Source organism: Perca flavescens, chromosome 2 (assembly GCF_004354835.1).
Source record: "Perca flavescens isolate YP-PL-M2 chromosome 2, PFLA_1.0, whole genome shotgun sequence".
NCBI classification, from domain to species: domain Eukaryota; kingdom Metazoa; phylum Chordata; class Actinopteri; order Perciformes; family Percidae; genus Perca; species Perca flavescens.
The window spans coordinates 10,655,264-10,682,167 of record NC_041332.1 but is presented as its reverse complement, the minus strand read 5'-3'; the positions used below and the strand labels follow the sequence as shown (position 1 = coordinate 10,682,167).

At 40.6% G+C, this 26,904-nt stretch overlaps 2 protein-coding genes across 3 annotated transcripts in view; one reads left to right on the top strand and one right to left on the bottom strand.

Annotated features, from left to right (window-relative positions):
- pvalb7 (parvalbumin 7) overlaps window positions 1-14,275 on the bottom strand; it is a 38,675-nt gene extending 24,400 nt beyond the window's left edge. Inside the window, exon 1 of one of the 2 annotated variants that reach the window (XM_028595223.1) lies at window positions 14,218-14,275. The gene's annotated coding sequence lies outside the window, so the exon portion shown is untranslated. Of the gene's footprint in view, window positions 1-14,203 lie in introns of both variants that reach the window. The other variant, XM_028595213.1, reaches the window with a different exon arrangement.
- The window catches only part of ncf4 (neutrophil cytosolic factor 4), a 35,321-nt gene extending 11,915 nt beyond the window's left edge, over window positions 1-23,406 (top strand). The window contains exons 4-10 of the mRNA XM_028595183.1: window positions 522-592; window positions 1,378-1,505; window positions 5,613-5,661; window positions 14,379-14,477; window positions 17,956-18,107; window positions 19,205-19,270; window positions 23,065-23,406. Of these exons, the coding sequence (XP_028450984.1) occupies window positions 522-592; window positions 1,378-1,505; window positions 5,613-5,661; window positions 14,379-14,477; window positions 17,956-18,107; window positions 19,205-19,270; window positions 23,065-23,272 (773 nt within the window). The 3' untranslated portion in view covers window positions 23,273-23,406. The remainder of the gene's footprint in view (window positions 1-521; window positions 593-1,377; window positions 1,506-5,612; window positions 5,662-14,378; window positions 14,478-17,955; window positions 18,108-19,204; window positions 19,271-23,064) is intronic.
- The last annotated feature ends 3,498 nt before the right edge of the window (window positions 23,407-26,904 follow it).

The following is a 26,904-nucleotide window of genomic DNA, read 5'->3' as shown; positions in this document are numbered from 1 at the left end:
GTCCGTTTTTGTGTGTCAGTAGAGTTCTTCTTCACTGCCTTTTTATTGGTGCATTGCTAAGCTTCCATGCGCATAACTGCCACCAAACATCAATCGGTGGAATAGCGTAGGGGTGTATAACATGTTACCGGTGCGTGCATGTGCACGACAAAAACTCTGCAGGGTACAGTATCTTTAAATATCTTGGTGTGTAGAATGCCAAACATCATATGCTGTCAGTAAAATTTGACTTAGAGCCTAAACGAATAATATTGCACATTAGATTCAGTCTACCACCTTATTTTTTTATATCCCCTTGCACACTGAGCTGGCTTTGGTGAATCGTCTGTTCGCCTGCGCTGAAGTACAGTATGTGTGAGGGTTGCACATTCTGCAGGTTCATCTTCTTCCATAAATACCAGTTTACAGTATGTGTGGGAAATAATGTAGGCCTTGATCATACATCTAACCCATGGTCATTTTATTCCTGCACGTTTTTTTTTTTTTTTTTTTTTTTTCATTGTGAACATATTTCTCTTTAGGAAAAGTCTTCATGGGCAACAAGAGGGAGATTGCAGAGAGCAGAATCCCTGAACTCAACACGTACATGAAGGTAATCCCATAAAATTTCATGCACGGTGCAGTCTTTAATTTTGTACAAAGGAAAGAGTTGTTGGCATGCTTGCTATCTTCTGCAGCGTGCGGTGCAGAAGCCTACAACTTAGTGGGCTGAGCGATGCTGTAGGTGGATAAGCATTGACTTGGATATGTCAGCACTAGTTTGCAGATCAAGCTCAACATGTAGGCGTTGCTGCTCTCTTCTCTTTGCTCTGCCCTGTGCCCACATCACGTCTGACTGACTGTAGTTGCGGGACTTTTGACATGTTTCAGTGTTGCTCCATCGCTAAAAACACGATCAGGTTCTCTTTCTCCCACTCACTCACTTCTCTTTTCTGCTTTACTTCTTTTTTTTATTTCTTTTTTTTCCCGCAACCTACGTGGTTCTCATTTTGCCACACTCTCTCGCCTTCGCTCGCCTTGCACTTGTAATCTTTCCGCTTCATCTCCTCTCTCTCTTCATCCACTCCTTCCACCCTTGCTCGAATCTCCCCACCACCCTACTTCTGCTTTCTCCTCTTCCATCTAACGCCCACTCCCCTGAGACCCCTCTTGTCTCCCCCGACCTATCCAACCATCCACACCAATTTCCCTCCTTTCCCATCTCTCCTCCATCTCCACCTGTCTTCCCCATCTTCCACCTCAAACACTGCCTCATTATCTATTGTTTCAGGTCCTTTTTTTTTTTTTTTTACTCCATTCTTCCCTTTCCTTTCATGTTATCCAAACCCTTTACACGTCCCCGTTTTCTCCATTCTCCCTCTCTCTCCTCTCTCCCAGAGGTTGCTGGGTCTGCCAACATGGTTGTTGCTCGACGAGGCTATCAGGATGTTTTTCTACCAGACGGACCTGGACTGCCAGCAACAACCACGAGCACTCAGGCGTCTCCGCCCACCTACCCGCAAAGTGTAAGCCCCACTGCTCACAATGCTAACAAGTACAAACCGAGTGACTGGTAGTAATGCTAAACAGCTAGCTGAAGCCCTTGAGGACCGACCAGATGTGACTAAATATGAAGAAGACATTATCCCCACTTCATTGCTGATCCATTTGCAGGGAAATACATAAATTGTATCGTTGTTTATATTTATTCATATGCCATTAAGCATTCAGACTCTAAATCTAATCTCTAAACTAGAGCTGGGCGATATGGAAAAAATCAAATATCCCGATATTTTTGACCAAATACATCGATATTGATATTGCAGCGATATTGTAAGGTTGAGTGTTGGTGCTTTCACAATATATTTACACAATAAGAGTTTTGATAATTAATCACCAATAATGTGGATACAATGACTAAGTGTATTTAGGCAAATAATAGAACAGCTACAACAGCCTGGTAAGTTCAGAAAAGGACATCACTTTACTGTAATGCAGCCTTTAAAAACACTTGTCATATCATCCATCCATCAATCTTCGTCCGCTTATCCGGTATCGGGTCGCGGGGGGAGCAGCTCCAGCAGGGGACCCCAAACTTCCCTTTCCCGAGCCACATTAACCAGCTCTGACTGGGGGATCCCGAGGCGTTCCCCGAACGAAAACTGACCGGTAAAATGAGAGCTTTGACTTCTGGCTCAGCTCTCATTTCGTCACAACGGTGCGATAAATTGAATGTAATCCTCCGCTCCATTGTCCCCTCACTCGCGAACAAGACACCAAGGTACTTAAACTCCTTCACTTGGGGTAAGGACTCATTCCCTACCTGGAGTAGGCACTCCATCGGTTTCCTGCTGAGGACCATGGCCTCCGATTTAGAGGTGCTGATCCTCATCCCAACCGCTTCACACTCGGCACGCTTGTCATATCATGATATTATGATATCCAAAATATCGATATAATATTGATATATTGCCCAGTCCTACTCTAAACTGTGCACAATGACAAATAAGATGCCACTCAACTTACTAACACTTCTCAACACCAACTGTTCCAAACTCCAAGACCCTTATTAACATTGTTTTTCCTTATCAGAGCTTCAGATCACTCCAATTATACAAAGTGTTTGAGGGTGCCAAGAAGGCAGCCTTGGTGGATCAGGTTTAAAACTGAAGCACCTGCAATTTATGATGAAGGGGGTTATTTGTTTGTACTTAAGGTGCTGGTTTGTGCCCTAAATTGATTTGCATAATTGTTTTCTGTGAATAAGAAATCCTGTAGGCTCCCAGTAAAAGCAACTGAAGCTCTGTAAAATGTGACCGTCTCTGAAATATCAGTCATTTTGATCACCAAGATGGAAAAGTGTCTCCTTTTATCTTTTTAAAGTTACCATAATTAGTATCAATGCAGTACCATTTTGGCTTTTTAAGAGCAGTTTTTCATCCTTGAAATAATGAATACAAATGAATGAAGTAAATTATGTTTAAAATGAGAGTAGTTGGAGCAGACGGGGTTCAGGTCTCGTTTTAATGTGGCGCATAAGTGAGATCAACAATTGACAAAAAGGAGGAAAAGGATGGGAGACTTTTCTCCAAAAGCATAAACCTTGAAATGCTTAAACGGATGGATATTAATTATTCAACTGATAATTTGAGCGTGTTAACATTTTAGTGTCGTTTTTTCCCCAGGTAAGTAGAAAGGGGACAAACTAAAATGACAGAAACACAGCCAAATGTATTCATCTCAACAAGTATACCACCACATAACCAAATACATAAACCATCTGTTAACATAATTGGATTTAACCTCGGCCTCCTCTTCTAGAACTCGACTTTTGTGATTTTATTTTATTTTTTTAATAGACACTAATAGACAAAAGAGAAAATTTTGGCAGACTGACATCCATGCAATTTTCAGTACACAGCTTTCCAACTAGATGAGTGCCATTAGTTCGGTATATAGATTAACAGAGGTAATTTAGTCTGAAAATTCAGTTACACAGAAGAAACTGAATGGAAGCAAAACTGCTTCTGATATACCTTTTTGGTGCTATAGTCAAGTTGAGTGTGTGTGTACGCAGCATCTGATGTTTGAAGTATCAAAATAACCCAGTTTACATAAATGGGGATTAATGTTAGCGTTAGGATTGATCAAGTGCTGTAAAAAAGACATAAGTGTCTTTTGAAACTTTGCTTGGACCCACTAATTGTTTAGAATTTACGGCAAGAAGACAAGGTTACATATGCGCTTAGTGCCTACAAAAGCATCTACTTTGTCCCGAACACGTTATCAGCAGTGACTGGCGTATGAGCAGCACTGCGGAGTGGTGGCGATTAGCTAGCCAGTGAGCCATGAACACGTAGAGAGAGGGAGGGAATGCCAACCATTCCAAAGGCAGGGACTCAAATGCACTAAAATGAATGTGCTGCCGGCCTGGATACCAAAGCAAAGGACAGAAAAACTCAGATTACAACACACACACACACAGGGAGGGTGACTTCATTCTATACTCAGGATGACATTACTCCACTATATCTTTATGTAGCAAATAGTTGTTTGCTGCTATATTATTAGCTATTCTGAATTTTGTATATAGCACCTTTTTCATAAGTAGCAGTTTGTCGTGTGTAAGTGGATCTATGTGACACAGCATCTAGTACTAGAACAGTGTGTTCCATTGTCATGGTAAAACCAGGATCAAAGTACAGAACATTAAACTTCTAGCCCAGTAACTGGTGATACGTCTGTGCAACATGCCATGAATTTTTTATGTCAAATTAAAAACGAAGCTGTTCTCAGTTATGATGTCCCATTTAGCAAATAAGTGCAGCCTTAATTCCTCCCATCGTATCCCTGCATCTCTCCCTCACATCATAAACGGATACAGTTAAGTGGTGAGAAAGCGAGAGAGAAAGAATGCATAAATTTGGGAAAACTCCACAGAGAGATATTACCCTTTTTACGGTGTACTTCCTCATTCATAACGGCTATTCAGGCTTCTGATTGGCACATATCCCTGGTTAGATTACACCAGCAGGTGATGTGGTAAAGGCGGAATATCTCAACAGGAAATGATGCAAATTTAAACTCTTATAACTTCCTCTGCTCTTGCATCTGACTTGCCTTTATCTATATGGACATGAATGTGTGTTAGAACATTATAAAAGGAACCGAATTTCCTCTTCCAAATGTTGCCACATATTTATTTGTCAGAGAAACCGGATACATTTTATTGCATGGTTCCAAAACTTTACAGTGAACTCTATACTTTTTTTTACAACCTTGGCAAGAGTTCCCATGCACCGTTAAACTACTGGGTGTATTTTCTGGCTACAGTATATTTAGCTTCATTTTCGATATTCTGTAAAAACTGATTTTAAAATTTGACATGAAATTTGTCCAATTTCTTACATTTTGTGTTCTTGCATGAGAAAAATAACAATCAATTAGAGTTCAGTATTCTTACACTTAAATGTAGTATCTCAGACACTACTGCGCTTTTCATGAAATATTTGAGAATTATGTGCTTTTGCTTCTTGGGTATTTAAAGAAGACCCTCTACAGGCCAGGCTAGCAGCTCTGTAAGGCTGGACCTAGGAACAGTTGTGATTTGAGCTAAATGCTAACATCAGCATGCTAACATGCTCACAATGACAGTGCTAACATGGTGATGTTTAGCAGTTAAAATCTTAACCATGTTCACCTTCTTAGTTTTGCATGCTTACATTTGCTTATTAGCACTAAACGCATAAACCAAACTATTGATTGAACTATTGAAATGTTAAAGTGATGATGGCCCTAGATGAAAAGTCAGAGGAATCAGCGCAAATTATTTAAATGTATGTAGGGAAAAGTCAGGGGATCATCAAAGTCAGTAGGAGTCATCCTCTGTGGACCATGAATGTCTGTACGAAATGTCTCTATCTCTGTTTCTATCTCTACAGCCTTGCTGCTAGTGTGGCTAAGAATACACAGATTAGGTTTGACAAGAACTATAATTAGAGGTAAAAGGCTTTGAATGGTCAGATTTTGATCTCCCATCCAGAGGTAATGCATCCTGTTATTGATCACACACCTGCAGTGTTCACTTCACTTCTATCTGTCGTCTCATCTCTGTCCCTCTTTGCCTTTTTTAGGAAGACAGTCAAACCAAAGATGGAACTCTTCTCCGCCCCCAGGGCCGAGGTATGTGTAGTAACACTTTTGTAGCTGTTGTTGCTGTGGTTACAATCTCCATGGCCACCCACAGAGTAACAACTTTTTAGTCAAATAACCACGCACAATGCACTGCTTCACCCAGAGAAATAACATGTGATCCTGGGCGTGACTGCATCTCATAACACACACACACACACACACACACACACACACACACACACACACACACACACACACACACACACACACACACACACACACACAAATCAAAAAGGATGACTTCATTTGTCAGGTTTTTCTCTTCCCTTTTGCCTGTGACTCCATTGACCTCATCGATAGTTCCCGCCTCGCTTCACTTCCTTTTTTAATTTCTGTATCCATCTATCTATCTTTCTTATTAGCCCTTCCTCTCCCTCCTCACTCTGATTCCTCCTCCCTATTCCCTCACTTCCCGACCTCCTCCCCCAAACAACACTCAAGTTGGTCCTTGTTTCCTTTTCCTCTGTCTCTTTCCAAGGTTGTGACCGTCTCTCATCCGTCTCTCGCTGTCATCCTCTCATTTTTATTCTGTTCACGCCCTTAAAAGAGGAAATAGAAACTGTGTTTATATTCTGTGGCTGTTTTATCTAGAAGGTGTGTGTTTTGTGAGGTTGTGTAGTTGATGTGGTTCCGGTGTATGCAGGTTAAGGTATTAATGACCTGCCAATTAAATCCTCCAAGGAGGCAAAACAAATTGCTTTTATTTTTTTTTGTACGATCAGCACAATCCCAGACTGACCTTTGAGCGCCTATACACACACGTTTGTACTACTATACTTGTGAGGACCCTTACTGAGGGCAGACACAATGCATTCCCCAAACGCTAACCCCAACTTAAGTCATCACAACTGAATGCCAACCCTAAAGGTCCTTGCACAGTGAGTAAAAAATTTTCGTATGCGTTTTTTTTTTGTATCTGTCTTCCTAAAAATTTGTCACAGAAACTTTACACACTGAATCCGATACGTATTAATTAATCTGTTAAGATTTTTTTTGCAAAAACAATACAAAATGTCCCGCTGCTGTCGCTCTTTCTCTCTCCTTCTCCCTCCCTTCTCTCCGCTGGCAGGAACATTACCTCTCTGCCTGTCCTCTCTGCCTGTGTCTTCTTGCATTTGGCACAAGTTGCGCTGCCCTCACTCTTTGTCTCATACTCATACTTTCTCTTTGTCAAAACACATCAAAAATGTTTGCTACTGATGTGAAAAACCGCAGAAAATCCAACCCGTTCCAAATTTTTTTTATGACGGACGAAAATTTCGGGGGCAGTGTGTAAATGTGATTGACAAACGTGAGGTTGTTTTTATTTTTTAAAGCGTCCATATTATGCTCATTTTCAGGTTCATAATTGTATTTTAAGGTTGTACCAGAATAGGTTTACATTTACATTTACAGTTTAATTTTCAAAAAACACCATATTTTTGTTCTACTGCACAGCTCTCTCTCACTGCTGCAGATCCTCTTTTCACCTGCTCTCTGTTTTAGCTACAGAGTGAGACCTCTTTTCTTCTTCTTCTTCTTCTTCTTCTTCTTCTTCTTATTCTGTACTATCTTTGATTGCACTCGCACATGCGCAGTAGCTTAGATGTAGATCAGATGTCAGCTAGCTCCATAGACAGTAAAAGAAAGGTAGTTTCTCCAACTTCGGTCAGTCACAAGGCAGGATTAGCTCATGTAAGTAGTTCTTTTATAGATTATGCTGAACTTGTGTGTGTTGTAGCAGTGCTTTGCTATTGAGAACGAGGTAGCATGCTAGCGTTAGCATGCTAACTGCGGCTTGTGTAGAAAGGCGTGCCGATTTTGACCAGCTCACCCGGAGACTGAAGGCAGGATACATTCAGAAACCTGTATCTCACTCAAAACAACATGGATGGATTTTCTTTCAAAGTTCGTATGCGTGTGGAAGCACCAGAGACACAAAATAACACCCCAAATCCCAGAAAAAGTGTTTTTTTTTCATAATATGTGTACTTTAATGTCCTAAAATTCCGCACATACATTTTGGACTGTGTGCAAGGACCTTTACCCTGACCTTAGCATGACTGTGACTCCAAACTTAAACCCCAAAAAAGTCTAAACCTTCAAGGAGCCCTTTTGAAGAAATGAGGAGCAGCGGTGAAACATGTCCTCAAAATTTAAATGGGTTCTTACAAAGATAGAAGTACAAGAGCGCACACACATGCACATTAATAATAATTAAAACCATCACGGACTATTTTAAAAATGAGCCAATAGAGCCCTACAGTAACTGTGTGTGTGATGCTGTTTGTGTAGGAGTGAGTAGTACAGTCAGACTGATGGATGGCAGCCATTACTTTGGACCTTGGAAACATTTTTCACTGCTGTCTGATGTTTTGTAAACCAAACGATTAATCGATTAATTAATCGAGAAAATAATCAGCAGATAAATCAATAATGAAAATAATCATTAGTTGCAGCCCACTCTGTGGTGGCAGATTTTTTTGTACTTGTTTAAGTAAAATACGATTTTTAAGAATCAGCTATGCACAGAGGTACCTTGATAAGCTGGAGATTTCCTTGCAGTGTGAGGGTTTGTGCGCTTGATGCACCTTTGCTCAGCTGTGTAAGTGTCTACACTATACAGCCTACAATGTAAGTGCATGTCTGCAGGTGAAGTGTGTGTGTGTGTGTGTGTGTGTGTGTTTCTGTAGCTCTTGAACAACGTATGCTTTATCCCATTGCAAAAGCGTTTTAACTTTTCCTAACCTTGCACCACACAGAAAAAGGTGAATGTCTTACACACACACACATTGTTTTATTGCTAAACTAAGAGCAAAAACTCCATTTTTTCTCTCTCTCTCTCTCTCTCTCTCTCTCTCTCTCTCTCTCTGCCTCCCCTCTTTTTCTCTCCCACACAGAAGTAAAACATTGGTATACTCTACTCACGAAGCAGCCAGCCTACTCAACATTTATTTTGGCTCTCACTCTTTCTCTCTGAGCAAAATGAGTGCTCCTCTGTGTGTTTGTGTGTCCGGCCGTCTGTTTCTTTTGTCAGCGCAGGGAAGTGGCTGTTAAACTCCGTCCAAACAATGATCAATGGCTGGTCTGAGTCTGATGGATAAGAGGAGAGCGTAGGCATTTGTCACAGAAAAGCTGGTGCAAGCGCTACAAAACTTCATTCCACTCCACTTAGTATTAGCTCAGGCTTAGCCCCAAACAGCGTGATGAGTAATTGCTGTTGGCTGTGGCACTATGAGCTTCAAACAAGGTCAATGAGACAGGCTGCTTTCGGTTAGCCTGATTTTGACGATGCACAAGCTGGAGGGCTAGTCTATCTAATGTGACAAAATTGGGGTGAGACGGGAAAAGAAGCAGGGATAGATAAAGGAGAGAAAAGAGGCAGAGATTATGCTAGAGTGGCAAAAAGATTGGGTGCAAAAATGAAAGCAAAATCCCATAAAAGTAGATAATTGAAAATCAAGCAGGTACTAATCGACCGAGACTCTGAGCCATAAGAGCAGAAATTAGATCCTAGTTTAGATAAAGACCTACCCGAGCAAAAGATGCTGATATGCAGGTACGCTTTGTACTCAAGAGGAAGAAATTTGACCATATACTGTAAGTCAGTTGTTCACTTTTACCTGTATTATAAACTGAAATTGTGCAGTAGAATGTTCATGTTGCATGTGGATGGGCTTAGACAAAGATTCAAGACCAGCAGTGTCATAGCATTTACTGTTTTCCTTATAATATGGTTTAAAGCGCATATGGTATAACAGTGAATATATAGGTTAAGATGAGACATGGATAATATGTCTGCAGGTTAATTGGGTCTTTGTGTGTGGGCTTCTGGTGAGTCACAGGGATGGAACCTCAGAGAATTACACCTATATTCTGCAGCTCTACTGAGTTTTTTGGCTTGTTGTAGGTCACTGTTTTAGTCTCACATCGCATTATCTGTTTCGTGCACTCTCACCTCTCCCATTATCCTTGTATCAAGCAGCAGCAGGAAGCCGTCTTCAGAATAGCTCTGATAAACCCACTGCACCCTGCCTGCTGGGCACCACGCAGCAGACAGACAAAGATAGCAACTAGCTGGGGAACATGGTGGACCATTTAGCAGCTAAGGAATTAGATGTTTTTTTCAGAGCCAAAAGGAGAGTAAACGATGGACTTACAGTCATCAGGTCGCCAGAAATATGATTTCAAATAAATGCTTACCTTGCTCAATGTTTGCTGAATGTCTAAAAACGGCAGTTGCTTGCAAACACGTTGGCCATGACAACCTTATGAATTGATACCGTGTCCGATAACGCTTTAGGGCTTTGTGTCCGTCAGCTTCTTTCTTCTACTTCCAAGTTTTAAAAAATAGATCGATTCAGTATTTGGGAGCACATGGGATTTGCTAATGCTGAAATGCATGCTGCAGTTTCTCTGTGAAAGTTGAGCAGAAGTTACCTGCACACACACACACACACACACACACACAACCTCTACAACCTGTGCTCATTTTTATCTGCATACATGCATATCCTCCTATGATCTTTCACCCCAGGCCTTCTAGGAAGTGGGCCATCTACTTAAAAAAATACACTTTCATTATGTCAGGGGAAGAAAAAAAAACCTCAATTCTCATCTTCGCCTCCCTATTGCCAGACTAACGAGCTGAGGGTTTAACAAGCTCATTAAGGCGGTGTCGGTGCGAGTCTAATTGAACCGAATGATTGCTCCTGGGGCTGGCTGAACCCAAGGGTTGTGTAGCTACATTTAGAGGCCGGCCCTTTACTACGTCCATGAGGTATACCAACAGAAAGTGCCTGGTATACAGTGTGTGTATAGTACAGTGTGTGTGTGTGTGTGTGTGTGTGTGTGTGTGTGTGTGTGTGTGTGTGTGTGTGTGTGCACACACACACACACACACACACACACACACACACATATATATATATATATACACACACTTTGCATGGCTGGTGAAATTACAAAAATGTAATTGAGGAGGCCGTTGTATTTCACACATTACCAGAAAACAGATTTGTAAGGACACAAACTATGGCTGTATTGCCTTCTGGTCTATTTATACTGCTGTGTGTAGAAACACTGGTGTCTTTGCTTCTAATATGCTATATTTCATCCAACATGGTTGTTGAGTAACATTGCAAAATGGTGAATCATAGAATCAAGCTCTTCCTCTTTGATTCAGAAGGTTGTGCCTTTGCCTGAGAAATTCATTGCTTGTTTGTCTGTCAAACACTTTGGTTGGAGCAACAGATCTCAACATCTGGCCAGATTGTAATAAGCCTAATAACCATATCTCTAAATTGCTTCCGACATCTTCATGTTTTAAAGGCTCCTATGGGACACACACTATTTTTACTGATTACACCTACTCTGATTAACTGGTTCCTTGACATCTCATCAACGGATGTACATTGCTCGGATAAAGCCTGACAGCCTCCCTTTCCGCTATCTATTTTACAAGGGCACAGTCACTGCATCCAGGGCTTAGCGCTGCCCAGCATGGTTGTGATTGGTTTAAAGAAATACAAACCAGCCAGAACGTGTATGTATGTGTATATATATATATATATATATATATATATATATATATATATATATATCTCAATACGATGCAGCTGTACAGATAGTTACATAACTAACAACTGCATGTTTCTTTGACTGCCATGAAAAACATTAACAAGTTAAAACACTAAGCAAATTGTAAGTTGTTTTGCAGTGTGAATAATTGTTAAATGTGTCACAGTTAACAGAATTCCTGGTTTTGATTTGTTCCCCCTTTCCACCCTTTTTAACATTTTACTTATCTCAAAGGTTGTTTTTTTTTGCTAGCCAGATGCCAAAAACTAGTATTTGATTAAAAAAAAAATGGATGCACAATTGCCATGTTTTATGCATCTGTTTAAATGGCGTACACTCAACTACTGTAGTCAACTACTGTATGGTGCTCAGCACTGAGTTGTTATGCTTCACTCATCAAGGCGACTGCTTGGATTAGTTGGCTAAACTGTTGTTAGAGACACAGAGGAAGACAGAGATGGGGGGGAAAAAAAACAAATGATATCAAAGAAACGGACTGAAATAGAGACAAAGTAAAAACAACAGGTCAAAGTAAAAGGATGAAAAGGTGGAACAATGAATGCGAGGGATGAAAGGCGGCATAGAGAGAGGGGGAATTGCGTTGTCACATCATATTTGGTGTTGGTGTTGGAGATAGTACGTTATCGCCTCCGACACATTTTCACATCATCTATAAATTACTGCGGCAGGTCAGCACTATAATAAAAAAGCGTCTGGAATAATGCATTAAAAATAGCAGCCCCAAATTCGTGTGTGTGTGTGTGTGTGTGTGTGTGTGTGTGTGTGTGTGTGTGTGTGTGTGTGTGTGTGTGTGTGTGTGTGTGTGTGTGTGTGTGTGTGTGTGTGTGTGTGTGTGTGTGTGTGTGTGTGTGTGTGTGTGTGTGTGTGTGTGTGTGTGTGTGTGTGTGTGTGTGTGTGTGTGTGTGTGTGTGTGTGTCTCCTCGGGGTCAGGATAATCTCAAAGGATTGTTAATCCAGCCAGCTCCCTCACTCCCCAGCTTCATTATAATCTACCACCTGCCCCTGTCTCATTTTCTGTGGACTCACACACATACAGGTACGCTCACACTTGCACATGCAGTCATTCATTCTCACACAGACACGTACAAAGAGTTGAACATGAACTTCAAAAGCATGTAATGAGCTAAATGACTGTAAAACACTACTGACATTACACTGCCTCACTCGCCCACTCACCCAGGCTGCTGTGAACAGCTGTCACTCGCTATGAAACAACCACATGAAAACTGCAGCCATCTATCAGCCCTCCGCAGCCCTGCACCTCTCTTTAACTTTAACTTTTCTTATCCTCCCCTTCCTCCTCCTCTTCTTCACCTCCCTCCCACTGCTTTAACCGCTCCTCGTTCTTTTTTGGTCTCGCTGTACCTCTCCGGATTCTTCAACTCTCTTTTTTTAGTTTGACTGTCCTCTAGTGATTCCTCTCCTACTGTGGTTGTAATTCAAACGTGTGTGTGTGTGTGTGTGTGTGTGTGTGTGTGTGTGTGTGTGTGTGTGTGTGTGTGTGTGTGTGTGTGTGTGTGTGTGTGTGTGTGTGGTGTGCGTGGAAAAGTGTGCACAGTACAAGTGCTATTAGAATGAAGAGATTATTGTTGCTTTTGTGTGTATGGTGCATTTGCAAAAACTTGTGTGTGTGTAATTGTCATACTTTATGATCTGTCTGTTCGAGGAGTCTCTTTGCAAAAGGACAGGAACTGGTTTAAAGCATCGGTTATGACTACGGAGATCTACTTTAAATGCAAATTCAACTCTGGCAGGCTTTTATTCCAGATGCACTGATGCTAACCAGCACGGTCGACATCACACACACACACACACACACACACACACACACACACACACACACACACACACACACACACACACACACACACACACACCCTTGCATTGTAGAGTGGCATCTCCTCAGCTACCACTTTGCAAACATGCTTTTTACTTCACCTCCCACAGACATACAGCACACTCTCACACACACACACACACACACACACACACACACACACAGGGGCACCCTAAACACTGATGTTATTACTAGCAAGTCCAGTATATTCTGTATATGCTCACGAAAGCGCTGCATACATGAATGTAGTGCTGAAATTGTTAGTCACTTAATTGATTAGTCATTGGTTAATCACTTCAGTCATTAATCAAACAAACGTACTAACCGGTTACAGCTTCTCACATGTGAGGATTTGCTGCATCTCTCCATTTTATATCATTGTGAAATTAGACATATTTGGGTTTTAGACTGTTGATAGAGCAAAACAAGACACCTGAAGACGTCTCCCTGGGCAACAGGGATCGGCATTTTTCACTATTTTTCAAACTTTCGTAAAATAATATACATATGTGTTGATAATGGGAATAATCATTAGTTGCAGCATTTACACACGCTTTCAAACACTTAAAATAGATTCACCAATACCATTAAATATAATACATGCAAATCTGTTCCACACAAACGCACTGAACAGCTGCATAACTGAACACATGAAATGATCATTCTGTAGCATTGCTTCTTTATCATTTTCTTCCTTTCTTTCACTCTCGCTCTCACTCACACGTACACATCTCACAGGTTTGCTTCTTTTTCTTATCAATTATCTCTTCCTCACAAAAATGTACTTCTTCAAGACGATACATTCATCCGTGTTTTCTCTTGCATCCCTTCATTCTCTCTCTCTCTCTCTCTCTCTCTCTCTCTCTCTCTCTCTCTCTCTCTCTCTCTCTCTCTCTCTCTCTCTCTCAATAACACACGCGCGAACACTCACTCCAAACTTCACTCCTTTTGTGCGTCAATTCTCTCTCATCAAAGAAATCGTAACTTTTTCAAACTGAAAAAACCTAAAAAAGAAGCATCTCTTATCCCTCTTCTGTCTGTCTGCTGTCTCTCTTTCTCTCACTTATACACAAATAATCACACAATATTATCCCTCAGCAAAAAGTGTTTTACCTGTCAGCTCTCACCGTCTCTTCTCTTTGTGTTGAATGTGTCCGTCTCTCTCCTCTCTTGTTCCTCTCGCCTCTCACTGATGTGTGTGTGTGTGGTTTCTTCTTTGTGTGTGTGTATGTGTGTTTTTTTGTCTGTGTGTGTGTGTGTGTGTGTGTATCTGCTGCGTGTGTCCCAGGCGATATTTGACTTTCGCGGCAACGGCAAGGCGGAGTTGAAGCTGAAGAAGGGAGAGGTGATCTTCCTGCTGCAACGAGTCAACGCAGACTGGCTGGAGGTAAGAACAGAGAGAGAAAGAGCGAGAGCGTTGGAGAGGGAGGGGGGAGAGAAAGAGAGGGAGAGAGTGAAGGATGGAGAGAGAAAAGTAGAGAAGGAGAGAGGGAGGGAAAGAGTGGGAGAATGGAAGGCATTAAAAGACTGGTGAGAGTGATGGGAAAGATATACAGTAGAAGAGGTGGAGGGTGGAGGGAGACATAAGCCAAGAAGAGAGAACAAATGAAAAGAGGAGGAGAGAAGGAAGCATCTTAATGGTGATGGGGAAGTAGAGGAAAGAGAAGAGTGGTGGAAGAAGAGACCAGGCAAGGGCAAGAGTTGAAGAAATGATAGGAAAGGAAAGGAGGGAGGGAAGGAAGGAGCTAGAAAAATAGAGGGAAAGGGGGGAGAGAGGTAAGATTGTACAAAAGAGAGAGGGAGATAATGGGAAAGAGCAGGAAAGATAAACGGGAAAGATGAAGAATGAAATGAGAGAGACAGAGCTGGAACTAAACAGAAATATGAAAAGTGAGGGGATAAATGAATAGAGGCTAAATGGAAAGTCAAATGAAAAGAGAACAGTGGAAGATGTTGCTACCTGAGTAAGTGGATGCACTAGCACCTCCTCTCCAGCTTTTTAAGAAAATGGCCAAAAGTCAAATTTACAGTTTTTGTGTCCACGTGGCCATATGTGTGAGCATGTCCAACACCCACTGTAGTACAAATAGAAAGGTTAGGGTATTATACAGGCATGATCGTCCCAGGGTGGTGTGGAAGAAGGTGACTGGTCTACGCAGAGACCTGACCTCCACCCAGGCTACATTTACATTGCTACGTTTTGGTTTTAAAAACGAATATCTACATCGTATACAAGCTACATTTGCACCTCGCGTTAACACTTCTCTGGCGTTTCAGAGCCCCTAAACCGGAGGAATTTGAAAATATTTCTGACCCCGTTTTGGTTTGGAATCTGCGGGGGTTGTGTTGAAGTCTCAACGGCCGCAAACAGAGACCTTTTGGCAACACCCGATTGGGTCTTATCGGTCACCACGTCTCGTTCGCTGAGACTAAGCTACTAGCGTTACCATGGCAACTACCAGCAACGGGCGGAGTATACATGCTGCCTCCTGTTTACCACGGCTCGCGCGTGCCCAGTATAAGAGAATGCTGATGAGCTATGCGGTTTGGGCGATTTAGATTAAACAGAGATTAGTTCTTCTACTGGAGCTAAAAAAAAACCTGTTTAAAAAAACAACAAAACGTAGCAATGTAAATGTAGCCCCAATCCAGCTCCTATGGGGAAAACCTGGAACATCACTTGTGAGCCAGTCCTGATCATTCAATATCAGTGCCCAACCTCACTAATGCTCTCGTTGCATTTCCCCCCCAACTCATTTCCTGGTTCTCCTTCTCCATAAACAACATGGAATCAAGGAGAGGGTTAACTTTTCCTGTTACATATATCCCACCGTGGTCAGAAAGCACAGGGGAGACACTTTGTTTCTTCCACTATGCCTCTAGAGTCGCTACTCTCTCCGAATCTAATCCTCCTCACTCTCTCACTCGCTCTACCACACACTCCCCACGCACACACACACACACACACACACACGCCGGCCCCGCTATTCTCTTAAAGAGATTGACGCACACACCAACGCACATGTTTAAACATCAGGCCACTCACGTAGGCTACGGCAAAAGCTCTGTGTGGAGCCTCCGCAGAACCATAAATCAGACTTAAATGTGAGCAAATCCCTGCAGCCAGGTCCCCAATTATTGTACAAAGCCTTTCCAGAAGAGTGGAGGCCGAGCAGCAGATGAATAGAGAAGATGCCAGTGGTTTTGAAATGACATATTTAAAAAAAAATCTCATATGGCTCTGGCAGTGAGGTATCCACATAATTTGTTTGGGTGTCCATAACGTTTTGGCCATAGAGTGTACATTTCCATTTGGCTTCATTTTATGATCAGAGCACATCTGTGACACCTTGGAAAATGTTGGAAGCAATTAAACAAAAGAGTCCCTACACAAGTTGCAGCAGTGAACAAGTTAATTACAGAATATAATATAACTTCAAAAAAAGAAACCTTAGAACTCATGTCCTCACCACATGGCAGCAGCTGAGTACACTGACCACAAAGTATCTCCACAGATGTGACTGGAGGCGCCATGCTCCAGTTTCCTTCAGAGGAACAATTACTCAATGAACAAAATGTCCTGATTACATACTGCACACCGTCCAAAAATGGGATGTGGGGCATTTTAATTGGCTGCTTAACATGAAAATGCAACACTGGAACACTGGTGCCAGCAAATAGTTAAAGAAAGGTCAGGAGACGTGTTTGGTAGAGATGTGTAAGGATGTGTTGAGATAGAGTGTGAGAGAGAAGCCAGGGAGTGGGTGAGTGGGAGAGGGAGAGAGATGGAGGAGGTGGAAGCAGAGAGAGAGAGAGAGCAAGAGAGAAAGAAAGAGAATCAACATGGAAGGAGGAGGAGGACGGTGCACTTATCTTGCCTCTGGCTTTCTAAAAGAGATCCAAAAATTGTAACTGAAAACACTGATAATGTATTAATCCTTATATAAGACTGCGAAAACACTATCTTGTTCTTCTCTTGTTGGCAACTTTGCATCCATGCTACTAGTAAGAGTTTTGTTTTTTTGGCGTGGTTAAGGTTCACGCACCGCTAAGAACTTTTAAGGTGACTGCGTGCCTTTCGGTTTAGTCAGTGGACAAAACGGCTGTGGGTGGAAAATGTGAAGAATCCAACGTGGTGCATCAAGGCGAATGTTTCAAACACACCAGTGGAGAGAAACCTGGACCTTTTCAGGGCTCCCAGAGAAAATAAAAAAATATTATATTTTGTATTTCATTAGCATCTTCTGTAAAGCTCAGGGGCAGGGCAAGAAGGGGCAAAAAAAACAAGACTTGACGGTATCATTTTAAACTAAGACCTTATTAAAAAGATCAACCAACCTACAACCTGACTGATAACTGTAAAAATGAGAAACTATGCCATGTCTACGTCTATCTACATTTCAGTGAAGATTCTTAATTCTTATTATTTAATATTGTTTACTGTTGCCTGATCACAGGGATAATTTTTTTTTTTTTTTCATAAAACTGCCTAATGGTGTGTGTGTGTGTGTGTGTGTGTGTGTGTGTGTGTGTGTGTGTGTGTGTGTGTGTGTGTGTGTGTGTGTGTGTGTTTATGCAGACACACTCAGACGCCAGGGGTGTTGTAAAAAGGCTGCATGGTTTTGAGTGCTCGAACATCAGCAGCATATTATGAACAAGCTAATTATTCTGGGAAACTTCTCTCTAGATGCACGTCCCTGCTGCTTTATTGTGTTTCTCTCCTTTTAGATCTTCAACTCATCTCATCATCGATCCCTTATCACTCCATCCTCCGGGTCCCTACTCATTTGCATTTCTCATCACCTCTTTATCCATCTCTTCTCATCCTTTCTCTGCTGTCTTCTGCCCTTCTGTCTTCTACTCAGGGCACAGTGAACAATCAAACCGGTATTTTCCCACTATCCTTTGTGAAGATCATTAAGCCCCTCCCAGAGAGTGACTCCGAAGGTGAGGGTGGAGGCCCCACCTACAGCTGTCTGCGCTGCTTCATGCTCACCCCCTCTGGAGTCAACACCAGGTCTGTTTATGCCTACTGTAGTTCACACTTCAGGACTTTCAAAGTCGTCAAAACTTTCCACTGTGTGGATGTCATAAGTACTAAAAGCACAGTTTGTGGGGGAAATTAAGTGAAGGGTAGCTAGAGCACGCGCAGCACCCCAGACTTCAGGTTGGATGTGATCTACTGTGCGCTAAAAGCCCTCTAAAAGTTGAGATTCTAGCTCACAGAAATCTGTAACAGTTTGAGTGCTTCTTTTTTTTTTTGCCTGGGAACCAGACAGATCCGCAAGCTCATGTTTTATTTGCTCCGGCAGAGCCCCGTGTTCAGACGGATTTCCAGACTAGACCCTGGCCAATCACAGCTATTTATCTTACGTGGGCGGGACGATGACGGACTAACTTGCGGCACCTTCGCACTTTACGCAAAAAACTCGCGATGGCGTCGTTTTTGGCTCACGCACCCTTCGCGTCGGGGACACTACCCCGGGCCTAACCCTTACTCAGTAAAGAGAAGCGCCGTTGAGGCATGTTTGAAAACAACCAAGACATCTACTGATGTGAAACTTTCTGTTGGAGTCATATTTTCAAATGTTGGTGGCATGAACAGCAACACTCATTCCCAGACACATTGATGCCACGCCATCATAGCTCATCTCCATCTGCTGCTCATCGCATGTCACCTTTTTGTTGCCCTGATTGGATGTTTTATTGCCACAATAAGTACACTTATGTGGAATTTGCCTTGGTGAAAGGTGCATACATAAACCAACATATTATACATTAAAACGAAATAAACAAGAAATACAGAAGAGGAAGAAGAAAAAAATATATATACACATACACAAAGTAACTGTTGCATAAGAAAAAAGGCTGGATGGGTTTGCAAAGAATATATAGTATATGCAATGGGCAGATGTAAAGTCCAGGATGAAAGTTAGTGCAAGTGTAGAGACTATGAATGGGGGGAGTGTTAGTAAGGTTTTTGGTCCGCAGCATCCTGCCAGAGGGGAGGCGTTCAGTTTGTGTCCGGGGTGTCAGGGATCGGCTACAATATCTGGTTCCACCTTCAGGAGTGAATGCTTCAGGCCGGTCTAAATGTTGTATTCCTTCTTCCAGAGATGTGTGTGTACAGGAGGACCTCACTATCCAGCCGACGTACAAGGACCTACTGTCTCGTATGAGGTGGGTGAATACCACGTTCTATAGACCTTTCTGTAACTCGCTGTCACTGGGGCCATTTTTCATAGGGAGAAACCAAAGATTTGTGTGAAGTCTGTGTTTTATGTCATCTTTTTATTTTCATTTACACCTGTGTGGTTTTGAGAGAAATAGGAGGATCAATTTTGTGGGTGTTAAGAGCCAACTGTTGTTTAGCTGTGTAGGGGGAAATGATTGTATGCAACCTCGCACCTGTGAGTGAATTACAGCACCTTCCGTGTGATAATGGAACATAAAACTATTTGATGGAAGCTTAAAGTAGAGGCAGCGACGCATGCGACAATTACACTATTTTTTTTGCATGAAAGCTCCAAAAGATTTCACATCATAATCGCATTATGCAAGCCATTTCCCAGTTCTGCCACTGCTTTCCTACTAGCATTACATCAGTGAAAAAGTACTTGTTGTTGACTTGTAATCTTTCACCTCAACTTTGTAAAGCACGTGTGAAGTGCTCAGTGTGTTTTATTGAGGCTATTTTAATAAATTAGACTTGAAATGATGGTGATTTAAATCCCAAAGTATCCTGTTTTGTTCTTTCATCTTTGCGTAGCAGGGCAGATTCCCATATCGATAAACCAACGTGATTTCTGACATGTGTGACCACACTTTCAACATTTTAACTTCCTCAGAATTTTCTTTCTGTTAATCTCAGAACAAAGAAGGATGAGTAAAAGTCCATTAATTCCCCGCCCGGTTCCTGAGGGGCAACTGTTCTGCAATGCAAACCTGCAAATTGCCAGTCGCCCATCGCTCGTCAAATTAGTTCCTGCAGGACCTCCGACTGCTCCCCCCAACCTTCCACAGCACTTCCATCACAGGAAGCGTATGCTTATTACACGATCATATCTGTTCTTCTCTGTCTTTTTCTCTTTCATTCTCCCTCTCCCTCTATCTCTCATTATCTGGTAATTTGGAAAGGTGAGCGCTACAATGATTAGCCCTCCCCATTCATAATCAGTTCATTTCTTCCGCTTATCTGCTCATTAGTGTTTTTCTGTGTTCAGGCCTATTGTGCCCTGGAGAAGGATGGATGAGACCCTGGTCTTGAGTTTTAATATTCCTTAGCACTGATAAAGGGAGGAGGGGGGAAGTGAAGAGAGCGGGGGAGGAGAGGTTGTTGGTGGTGGTGGAGGTATGAGGAGATAGTGAGTAGGAAAAGAGAAGAGGGAGGATTTTGTTAAACAAGAAAGAGGAAGAACCAAAGAAATAGTGAAAGAGTAGCAACTGAAATGTTGCTTAACTATTGGATAATGAAATAACTTGAAATATAATGCCTTGCCTCAAGTATAAATTAGTCTAAAATGGAATCAAACCAGTGAATAAGATGTCACACCACGTTAATAATAATAATAATAATAATAATAATAATAATAATAATAATAACTTGTATAGCGCCTTTTTAAAAACAAACGGATTACAAAGTGCTTTGACAGTGGAAAAAAAAAGCACATTCAAATCAATACATAAATATACACATCAATTCAATAGACATACCCATAAATGCACAACATGGTGATAGTAAAAAAAAAGAGAGATGGGGCAGCAAAAAATCACAATTCAATAAACAAAATGGAGTTAACAGGCAGACAATGAGAAAAGATGGTAAAAAAGATACATTTGTTTCTTGTGTGATTTTTGAGTGTGCAAGGTTATCATCCACACTTTTAACACATTTAATTACACTCACACTAGCAGTGTTGTATCAGCGGATACAAGCAGAGGGAGACTTCAGCAATGCTGCTACTATACTGCCCTCACCACCGACACTAAACTAGCATTTGAGTGTGTATATGGTGTAATCGTATACACTGTGACCATACTACCGCTAAAGTAAGATAGCTTTATGTGTTACATATCTCTACAAGATTTAGATTAGAAATGTATGTCCTCCAATGAGGAAAAAAAAAACACTTTTCCTTTCAGCGCTGTTGGCAGGAAGCGACTTTGAATATGTCTTTGCATGTCCTTCATCAGACGTAACACTCCATCATGTTGTGCCTCTAGGAATTCCATTAACTCAAAACTTCATAAACTGTGACTGTGTCTTATTCATTCCTGGACACAAACCTTACTCTCTGCCCATGCAAAGAAAAGTGAATATAGAGAAGGTGGTAACTTCATATCTGCACTTATTACCCAATTCCTTTGGTCCAGCACATGTTTTCTTAATGATAATTCCCACAGCAACATTTTAATTAAACTGTAATATATCAACAAAAGCCATGTGGGGGCAGTCATTTCCTTCACTGAAAGAATGGTGCAGGGTTTTCTTGTTATGTCTTCGTTAAATATCTTTATTGCTTTTAATAATAAAATCCTATAAATAAAATAAGAATATTTCAAAAGAAAACTATAATAATAATAATACACCTCTCCACCTCTTTTTATGCCCTTATGGTCTTCTATCTTTTATCGTCCATAGAGAACTGAATAAGCTTCTGAATCACAAATACTGTATGTTAAAAGTTGGCACACGAAGTTATTTAGGTGCAGTTTCCATAAACGACTGATATTGCAGCTGTACCATTTGCAAATGTGCATTTAAAGAAATACAGTGAGGTTGTTTGTCTTTCATCTTTATTTCTTTGCATTTCTGTTGGTAAATATATTTCACCATGTCGAAAGCTAGATTTCAATTGCTCTCTCATGTTTTATCTTGCACAACAAAAAGCTAAAGAAAAAGGAGTTATAATGTATTTACACCACAATGATTGTTCGATTACAAAATATCATGGTTGTTTATTGAAGTTGCATGAGCATCACACAAAACAACTTTGACCTCCTTTTATTTCCTTTTTGGAGATATTTTGGGAATTCTTCAATCTTGGTGTTGTTTTGGTTTAAACTTGAGTCTGGCGGCTGTGATGTATTAAACTCAAATGAATAAAAGTAAAAAGGAAAACTGGTCAAAAAGGATGTCTAGACTTTAAGGGTAACTAACAGGTTTTTTTCAACTTTATTTTCCTATGTTTTTGTGTCTAAATGACTGATGGGAACAACAATCTTTGACATTGGTCCAGTTTTAAGCAAGATCGCTGCAGTCGGCAGCGGCGAAACAAGCTACAATGTAAGTTAACAGGGCAATTGTGCAGCTTGTATTTACCTTCACAAAAGTGAGATCCTTTTTTTTTAACATAAAAAACATCGGTGATATTGTGTTCGCTAAACCCACCAGACTCCATGTAAACAAACCGGAATTTTAGCATCGTAAAATACACTTAATTCAAAGTCGAGAAAAACTAAATAAAACTATGAAAAGCCGTTTTGGGTCGTCTTTCCACTTTTCCAACCATCACAACTATAGTTTTGGTTGAAATATCACAGTTTACACGCTAAAAGTATTGTTTTTTTAAGTCATTTTTTTAGTTTAGCACTAGCAACCTTAGAGCTGTTTCTGGTTAAACAGAAAGGTCTTAAAGAGGTTTTAATAAGGCCTATCTCTGTAGGGATCCTTTCCTTAATGTTGTCACTTGGAATAATAATTTGAGCATGTCAGTGTACAAATAAAGCACTTTTAGTGGACCAAATTGACGAACACATTTGCCCCATAGGGTTATGTTGCAGCCCGGTTTGTGGCTGTCTGTTACAGCGTTCACGCTTAATACTGGACTAATTTCAAAGATTGTTTCTATCAGTCACTTAGACACAAAAACATAGAAAAATAGAGTCCAGGTTGGAAAAAAAAACAAATTACCCTTTAAAATATCTAAAAACACCCTTAGTCATTATTTCCCTGTCCGTGTCTCTCTTTTCAGGCACGTCTTCCAGGTGGACGACATCGCCATCAACTACCGCGACCACGAGGGCGACCTCATCCGTATCCTTGACGACGAAGACGTCCAGCTGATGATCAGGCAGAGCCGCGATCAGCAGGGAAACGTCAAGATACCTGTCAATCAGTTTCCGTGGGAACTGCATGTGACATATGCCTCTGACCTTTCTGTTTACAATGTTGAGGCCTGAGAGTCGAAACAAAGGGACGTAGAGAAGTCTTTTAGCATTAGGGTTTTCTTTTCTATTCATTCACAGTTACAAATGTCACTGCTGTTTCAGTTGGGTACATTTCACTTAGGAATAAACTAATTTAATAACCTGTTTAATGCTTTAGTTTTGTTCTTGTTGGAAGTTGTTGCTGTACACTGGAGAGGCAGAGCAGTACACAGATGGGTATGCGCAGTCTGAGCCTGGGAGCCGCAGCTCAGAGCAAATAAAACCTTAAGCTACACATCACCTCACTCTTTTGCAGATTTTAGGAATGGCAAGAGTGTAGCAAAACAACAAAGGTGTACCTGAGGTGAAACTGAAGAAGTGGGTCCGTCCTTCTAGATTCTGAAGGTAAATACCTTTCCACTTCTTTCTCAATGGAAACTCGTGCCCCCCTAAATATCATCTCAGCCCCCCTAAAAAATTATAATAATAAAAACAAATTAAATTTTAGTGCTTCAAGTTAGTTTGCGAACTTGTCTGTTAGTGACACAGGACAAACAATTACAGGTTCAAAGAAACAGGTTTAATATCCTGTGTCGCTGTCGCCAATGCTATGCACCTGTAACCCAGTCAAGGAAAGTTTTATTTTTTATTAATTTATTGTTTACACCTCATTATCATTTAATTTGATTCTGGTAGTCCATAGAGGGACTTTCGTAGTTTTTTCATATGCTTAATATTTCACCTTTATCCTCTGATATAATAATAAATACATATATGCATTGTTGTCCAGTGAAATTACTGATTTAGCAAGGGGGGTTAACACTTTTGCAAGTCTAGTAATCCTAGAATCGCCCCTGCTACATTTATTTATTACTGTTAATTCGGTGCTACAGGGGAAAATCTTAACTTAAAATTGGCTCCTTACCTGGTAAGTTGCTGGTTAATGTTAGCTTGCTGGCTCACTAGCTAACTGGTCAGCTACCAATACAGATCGAATAAAAATAAATGTAATTATGCTATTTTATTAGAATGACATGAATAAACTCTCATAATTTCACGCAACTTTCCAAGGTCATCAAAAGTCCATGTTTACAATCCATTGTTTTGGTTGAGAGACACCTAGCAGCAGAAAGTTACATATTGTACGTTTAATTGCGTGTATTAAAAAGCACAACCTGCATTCACATTTTATTGATGTGTCTGCATTTCATTCATACTTGTCTTAGGAAATTCAGATATAATATTGCCTTTGCTGGCAGGACAGTTTTTCCTCATCTTTAACGCAAAGTTATTCCCCTCATATTCCTTTTTAACAACCTCTCCCAGGCACTGTGGAAGTTATGCATCTTTAAAAGTTGCTTATCGCACCAGAGGCAGTTGATACTTATATGTGTAAACACTGTTATTGCATTGAGTATTCAGGTGTGTATTTTTCTTCTAGGAGTTAGCATTATTGAAAAATTGACAAATCCAGAAGGTAAATATGCATGTTGATACTGTGATGGACTGGAGTTGACAGCTAATTTACATATTTTTATACATTTTTGGTTGAGACATTTCACTGTCGGTTTTGCTCAAAGTCCAACTTATTTTAGTGTCAGAAACAACAGTTATTTTGGAGAAGCTGAAACAGTGAATTATCTATCATAAAATACAGCTGGGATCCTTTGAAACATGTTGGTGCAAATGGGTTTTTTTCAGGTGTTAATGGGGGGTTTTGTTGATTGCATGCTGACATGAATGCACATCACTATAATTACCTCTCAGGCTGTTATGTTGGTACTGTATGCTTTATGCAAAAAAGTGTAAGATTATATTGATGTTTGTGGGATGAAAGCATTAGAAACAGGAGAAGCAAAACAGTGAGGTAAGCAACATACACTGAACACTCAAAAACACTCCTGTAAAGACACAAGTGAACACACACACACACACACACACACACACACACACACACACACACACACACACACACACACACACATGATTTAGTGTAAATTAAAGTACAGGGGAAATTAAATGGCTATAGTGGACATGTCCTTGATAAACCAGTTTGTCTGTATATGTGATAACTTTATGTTTCCCATTACATCTCTTGCCTTTTTCATTTCTAAAGAGCAAGAGATTCAAACTATTTTTAGTGACCGACAAGCACAGTGACCTTGGCAGAGCTGGAGTAAAATCAAAACTATGTGGTAATGTGTGATGCCACTCATAAGGCAGCCTTACCTCTGGCCCACATTCACTTATTACTGAATGTGTTAATGCTTTTGCTGCTTGACGCTTTGTGATTGCTTTGTTTTTGTGGTGATAAAAGGAAGAGCCCATCGCTGCCACCATGGAGGTAATGTGCTGTTGTATTTTCCACTTACATTTAGCTGATGCTTTCATCCAGAGCAACCCTTAAACTGAGTGAACATGCAAGGCTTCAAGTCCTGTTCAAGGACACGGCTTACCGATGGACAATGTGGCAGATTTGAGTCCTGTTATGGGGTTTCTCGGGGGTCAGAAATAATCTCCTTGTTTAAGTTAAGCTTTTAAGACTGAATTTCCTAATGCTTTTATTAAAACATGATTAAAACCATTATTAATTTTAAGTGGAGCTGTGATTGGAAATGCTAAGAAATGTTCGTTGATGTTGGCATTGCTAATACTGTCACATCATAACCGACAACATTCTCAAAGTTGTTGTGTTACTGGTCAGTTGATGGCACTTTCAGAACATAACAAAGAAAAGGTCAAACCTCACAATTCTGATATCTTGTTGGTGTAACTTCCTGGTACAAGAATAGCTCAACAATTTCGGAAATATACCTATTTACCTTCTTGCCAAAGGTTACCACTCTAGTGTCGTTCAGTTAATATGACGCTACTGCCAGCAGCCAGTTAGCTTAGCTTAGCATAAAAACTGGAAACGGAGACTCCAGGAGGTCACTGTGCCCTACCAATGAGTAGTCCAGCACATAATACCCCCTGTAAAACAACAATTTATCATTCTTATTCATCTGTTTTAGCACATTTTACACAAATTACATAAAACCTGTTGATTACTGAGATATTGTGTTAGGTGGATTTTACCTTAGGAGAAAGCCAGGCTAGCTGTATCCCCGTGTGTAGAGTCTTCATGATAAATTAAGCTAAGCTGCTGGTGGTAGCTTAATCTTGAATTTCCCCTTGGGGATCAATAAAGTATCTATCGATCTATCTATCTATGATACGATACAACTTCATTGTCAGCCAGGGCTGAAATTATTTTTGCATCATTGGGTAGCTCATATAAGAAAGTGGACATAGACATACATACATACATAAGATGAATAGCACCAAAAAACATACATGAAACATTATCTATTTACCGTACACAAACAAGAATACTACAGAGGTAAAGTTAAAAAAAGAAAAAACTGTGACTTACGTACATATCATATTATACTATATCAGTACTTTTAAAAATAAATTAATTCATCAGGTTTGAAACCTAGCCAGCTGTAAGCTAATATACTTTAAACCTGGAATGGTTCAAAAGGGACATTTGATCTGAATACAGCATAGAAAATCTGTTTAGAAATATATGAAGTGTTGGATAGGATAGAACACCACAATGTAATTCTGCTAAATAAAATATCACATTCATTATTAATTTCAATTGTTTTCATTTTAAACAA